The sequence below is a fragment of the Sinohyriopsis cumingii genome, chromosome 12, assembly GCF_028554795.1.
Source record: "Sinohyriopsis cumingii isolate HCF-2022 chromosome 12, ASM2855479v2, whole genome shotgun sequence".
NCBI classification, from domain to species: domain Eukaryota; kingdom Metazoa; phylum Mollusca; class Bivalvia; order Unionida; family Unionidae; genus Sinohyriopsis; species Sinohyriopsis cumingii.
In genome coordinates, this window is record NC_142972.1 from 82,785,174 (window position 1) to 82,791,173 (window position 6,000).

Below are 6,000 nucleotides of genomic sequence, written 5' to 3' on the forward strand. Positions count from 1 at the left end.
ACATGGGATAATGTCAATACGTATTATGTAAGATTACAACTTTAGACTAATTCTTGACAAAGAAACAGCCTGTATTTTGTTTAACCATTACGCAACGACCCGTTCATGGTTAAATTCAAAGGGACTTCTACCACCAGGTGTGGATCACAGAGAGGTTGGGAGGCATTAAACTGTACTCCGAGTTGTTAGCTTGGTAAATGGCGGGAAGGAAACCTAATGAAATTCTAAGTTTGGATTTGCGGACAAAGGCTTCTTGAGGAAGCTTTCGGTGTTGGTGTAGAGGCGACATCCGAGGTCCTAGAGAGGGAAGACACATGGAGATCTATTGTAACGTAAGCAGATTGTACGGAGGCGCACCAACGGAAGGTACAGGTGGAAGAGAGCACCGGACGTGTTGGATAGATGGATCCGGAAGTGCCAGGAGAGCACAGAGTCAAGGGTACCGGAAGTACCAGAAGAGAAACGAGAGGCGGATAGATGAGTAACAGAGACAACACTGAAGGGAAACACTCTCATTTAAAACCTTAAGTTCATATGATGGTATAGTAATTTTCAACTGTGAATAGGTCATTGGTGTTATTTGTTCGAAGATATTGCGATTAAGAAATTTGTCGATGAAATTGTTGAATACCTTGAGTTATTTATACACCTAGACCGTCGACATTGCTGACTGGAGGCTTGGAACTATTTAAATTTTAATTGTCCACCTTCTCCGTTGTTAGAAATAATGGCATCGGAGGCACGTGACACTGATAAACAATATGAATTCCGGAAATTACACAGCTGCGAAACACATCTATTTTATGTTAGTGTTGATTGGGTTAAACATTTAGACCACTGTCCCCTACGTATTGTTCAAGAGTAATTTATTTTAGCATGGATTTGCATGCAAATTTCTACGATGTACAAACACTTTTTAATGTTTCCGAAAGGAAGGTATGATGGTAAATGGTTTCAAATCTGGTTAATCCAATGTAGCTTCTGGAGGTCCCCAAGACAGCCTATTTGAACCGGTGCTCTTCTCTTTGCACATCCATGACGTCATGATTAAAACTGACTTGGAAATTCGCCTTTTTGCTGTGTATGCTACATAGTAATGAAAACCAACCTGCATACTAAAATATCAAAAAATTATATTAATAAACTAGGACAGCAGGCACAAAAATGGGGCATGTGATTCCAAACTAAAAATGCAACATAGTACAAATGACAACAAATAAATGCCATGAAACTAGTATGTCATGTTTTTGGATGGTACTACTTTAGAAAACCTCCATCCAATACAATATTTAGATGTCAAAGTTACTCTTGATTTGAAATGAAACCTTCGTTTTAAAGAAATATGCACCAAAGCAAATCGTTTTTACTGCTTATTAAGGCGTAACTTGCCATCTTTCCCACAAATTGCGAAAAGAAATAGCTTTCATTGGTTTAGATAGACCTATTTTAGATTATGCTTGTATAGCTTGGGATCCCTATTCCCAGAAACCGATAGTTAAGTACCGAGTGGAACGCTCCACTGTATAACAGATTCATCGACATCTGTAAGGCCTTCAACATTGTACAACGTGGAAGCTTCCTGAATCCTGTGGTATTCCTGAAAAGATAATGAGGCAGGTAAAACTGTTTTATGAACCTTTGAGTGCTGCGTCATCCTGGACAAGTCATTGTCTGACTGGTTTCCTGTGACAACTGGAGTCGAAAAAGCCCGAAATCTCTAATAATAATAACTGTGGCAAAACTGTCCTTCTCAGTGAATCAACATGTTAGAGCATCACAAAATATGACATGAACAAGCTTTCAGGTTTCCATAACGGGAGTCCTCGCAAATAATACCGATTTTGCTGGCCGGACAAGATCTTCACGAGAAAACCAACTCGCTGGACATTAGAAGGGAAATACATAAGCGGAGTTACAGATGGCTGATTCATGTCCTAATGATGAGTCCAACATTGTTCTCAAAGAACACTGAGATAGACGCTGCAGGGTAAAAATATAGGAAGACAGGATGACCTGGCGGCGCACAGCGATGACCGACCTTGGACTTGTCCTTTGGGAGAGCTACAGACGGTAGCAATAGACCGGGTGAAACAGAGAAGGTGCGTAATGGCTTTATGTTTCAGTGGGACTTAAGAGGATTAAGTTAAGTTAGGGATAGGGTTATTTTTTGCGCAATTGACATCCATAACTGCACATAAGGACTGGCATAAAAGGGGGTTAAAAGAGGAATCTAAAGTCTTAAGAATAAGTGCAAGACTCCGGTTAGTATAATGTATAGCCGAGCAGCGTTTGAAAGACATTTGCATACAGAGATTTTGATTTGTTAATTTATAGTCTGATCTCAAATAAAAGTATATTTTGCGGACCATTTGTCTTTGATTTTGTTTTTCATTTGAAAGAGACTGAACGACAATTTTGCCTTGTAATCACTAATCATGTAATACGTTCCCGAAAACAAGCAGTCTATGACGGAACAGCCTATATTTACTGAAGAAAAAGAGCCATCTCATTACAATATCATCTTGTTTCATACATTGAAAATGCGATTGTTAACCACCTGTTAGCTCTGGCGAGCGTGGAGTTAAGCGTCAGCAAATAAAAGATCGTTGTTCTGATCTTTGAACTTTTATGATCCATTATATTCCGAATTCAGTTTTTTAGAAATGAAAGAAAACATTTTCATCAAAATATTCACCAGAGCAACAAACAAAAAATAAGTACAGATTTAATATAATTTGAAATGCTGGAGTGCTTATCTGGTCCCTAGTGGTTAGAGCGTCCGCCTCAGAAGCGGGAGGTCGTGGGTTCAATCCCCAACCGAGTCATACCAAAGACTTACAAAAATGGTACTAACAGCTACCTCATTGGCGCTCAGCGTTAAGAGGTCAGTGTCAGGACGGGTCGGCCTGGTGTCAGAATAATGTGACTGGGTGGGACATCATGCTACATGTCTGCGGCATAATGCCCCAGTGCTAGACATCACAATAAACTGCCACACTGCAGACATCGTAGCGATATGACTGAAAAATTGTTCAAGCTACGTTAAAAATCCTAATCACACACACACACACACACACACACACACACACTTATCTGCTCCGGCCTTTCGTTAAATCGAAAGGCTTTAATTACATCACACGTGGCTGTGCTAAATTTCTATATTCAAAAATTATACAAAGCGATAATTATCGCCTGGTGTGATTTTTGTACCATTTTTGCAACCTGATGACAAAACGCGAGAACTGAACTTTGCAAATATTTAATTTAAAAAAACATTAAAATTTATGGAATATGCAAGAATTTGTGCCAATTTGCTATTTTACCATATACGGTATATTATTATTATTATTATTATTATTATTATTATTATTTTAGCCGAGAAGGATAGAAGAGGAGCTATTTCGAGAGCGGATGGGAAGCACAAAGTCCTCCTCCACAAGTAGAGTTAATATCAATGACATTAATAACAAGATAGTCACAACGACCGAACCACCGGTCATTACCACAACGAGACTACCCTCCAGATCCCTGTCTAGGGAAAACACGGGACATATTTCAAGAGATTCGTTTCCTATGCCAAACAGATTTGGCAGTTCTAAGTTCTTCTTTGTACGACCTGTGGGGCCAAGGCCTACGCGAAGTCCAGTCTGGTCCTGAATTGTCATTACGTCAACAGATGAATTGATTTAATTTGGTTCTCTTTCGATATGTTTGCCCTATCAACGAACATTTTCTGAAGTAAGTGAAATGGACTATATTTTTTCCCGATTCTGCAGCTAAAATTGGCAGCCACCACACGAACAGTTTTCTTGCATTAACAAACGGCGTTATTTTCGTTTAGCATGAACTATTTGCCTAAACCACCTCGCAATCCATTTTCTTTCGTCTACTGAATAAATTTCTCTTCTAAATGAAAAGTGGTAATAAGGCGGAACAACGACTACGTTTCGCTTGTATCGTGCAGCACGACCTGAATAAAGAGTTTGTGGCACTCAATGAACAAGTCGTTTTCAAGAATTTGTCCCGAAAGAAAGACTCTTTCAAGTATGTTCAAAAACCACCACATCGAATAAATTTACATTGTGTTCAATTTTAACATACATTATCGAATACTTTACAAACTTAATAATTTGCCTTCATCTCCTAATTTCTCCCTTTTTGACACAGTACATTTTCAAAACCTCATTATCACGCCTAATAATAAATGTAATGTCTTTACTTTACACATGTGCATTGATTACCATCTTTCAAAATTATCTTTGTTTTTACTTGAATTTGCGTCAATTCCTCATTTATCGCAGTATATTTTCTATTCAGAAATACAACATTGCAAGCTTTCGTGTGATTTTTTATTTGAAATGATACATTGTCATTAAGAAATAACAATAGAAGCATATTCATTTGATGCATTTAATGCCGCCAGAAGTAATACTACTTAATGGCGTAGCCGAAACAATGATAAATAAAAACGAGGGGAGACAGAAGTTCCCCTTGTATAGATTTATAAGACGGTAATCAATTTATTCTTGCTCTGAACATTTTTTCTAGATGATTGTTTGTTTTCTCTCTCTCAATACGGATCTAACGTCAGACATTTTCTCTTGATACACAATAGTGAGAAAAGGACTACCCATACACAAGCTGAGATATCTGAAATACACAAAAAACAACAATTGAACTCTTCTTCTGTCTATCATTCATTGTAACAATGCCTGCAATAATCTCCAAGGCGTGTACAGCAATATGATATATCTTAGATTTGTGGTATATACTAAATGATAAAAACGTCACACAAAAATATAACAGTGTTTTTTTAGACTAGTGAATGAACATATTTGCAAATGAACATTTCTAAAATAAAATTTGCACTTGTTTTAAGAAACTCATAAAAGGGCCATCTAATGTTAATTTCACCTTGACCTGTAATGCAGCAAAAGAAAATAAATAATGTCCTCCTTTTATTTCTTTTTAAACTTCATATTGCCATCACTGCTACAGCTAGCAACAACATCTACATCAATAATAATAATAATAATAATAATAATAATGAGGACTTGAGTAAGACCATTTTTACGGTTGCATGTTAACAAAACAGGGTGGTTTCACTTATACACCATGAATCCGGTTTGATTTATATATAAAAATTTATATATATATATATATATATATATATATATATATATATATATATATATATATATATATATATATATATATATATATAATTTAAGGTCAGACAAGTAGTCGAATTCTCGTACCTAAATAGAACAAAGTGGCAGACAGACACTGTCAGGATGTAGGCCAAGATTTGTGACATTGTTTAATAACAATTGAGAATCAAATTTGGCACAATGTAGCAGAATATTGCATCCAATTAAGAGTACTGTTGGACACCATCTAGCTCGTATGCCAAACTCGTGCTTGGCAGAATTGCTACATATGTTTGAGTGTTGACAGACTGCCATCCAAATATAACAAAAAGACACCAATGGAATGATAGCTTTGTCTAAAATATGAACATCGGGGCTGGTAAGAGCACTACAGATGGGAATAGATGTTCACCTTACTTATAAGAGGGTTTGTAACTGGAAGGGTGATGGGGTAAATTATTTTTATATCTTCTTTTAATGCCCACGCTATGTGCATATGGTGGTAGTTTTCTTTAACATAGAAGAGATGGGAAAAATAAGGACATTGTAGATGGAGGCACATATCTTTATAATAAATATCATATGATGGTAAGGGAGATAATGAATTCAGTTTTGTTGATAAGTGATTTAAATTGTATTTTATTCTGCTTCTTTAACTTGTGTGGGTCTTGATCTGTAAGGACTATGTCGATGATAGTTTTATTTTTAAGAAATAAGGGCATGTGTTGAGTGTGTTCATCACCAAATGGGTATAATTTTATTTCAATTAGAATAGATGAATATCATAGATGGAGGTAGAGAAGATTACTTTATTTATAAGGCTAATCGTCGGGTACCTTGAGAGAATATC

General features: G+C 36.5%; 1 protein-coding gene across 3 annotated transcripts in view; it reads left to right on the forward strand.

Moving 5' to 3' along the window:
• The window catches only part of LOC149786841 (insulin-like peptide), a 152,046-nt gene extending 147,708 nt beyond the window's left edge, over positions 1-4,338 (forward strand). For all 3 annotated transcript variants that reach the window (XM_089978277.1, XM_089978276.1, XM_089978278.1), the window contains one exon: positions 3,376-4,338. In XM_089978277.1, coding sequence (XP_089834403.1) covers positions 3,376-3,657 — 282 coding nt within the window. In that variant the 3' untranslated portion in view covers positions 3,658-4,338. The remainder of the gene's footprint in view (positions 1-3,375) is intronic.
• Positions 4,339-6,000: the final 1,662 nt, after the last annotated feature.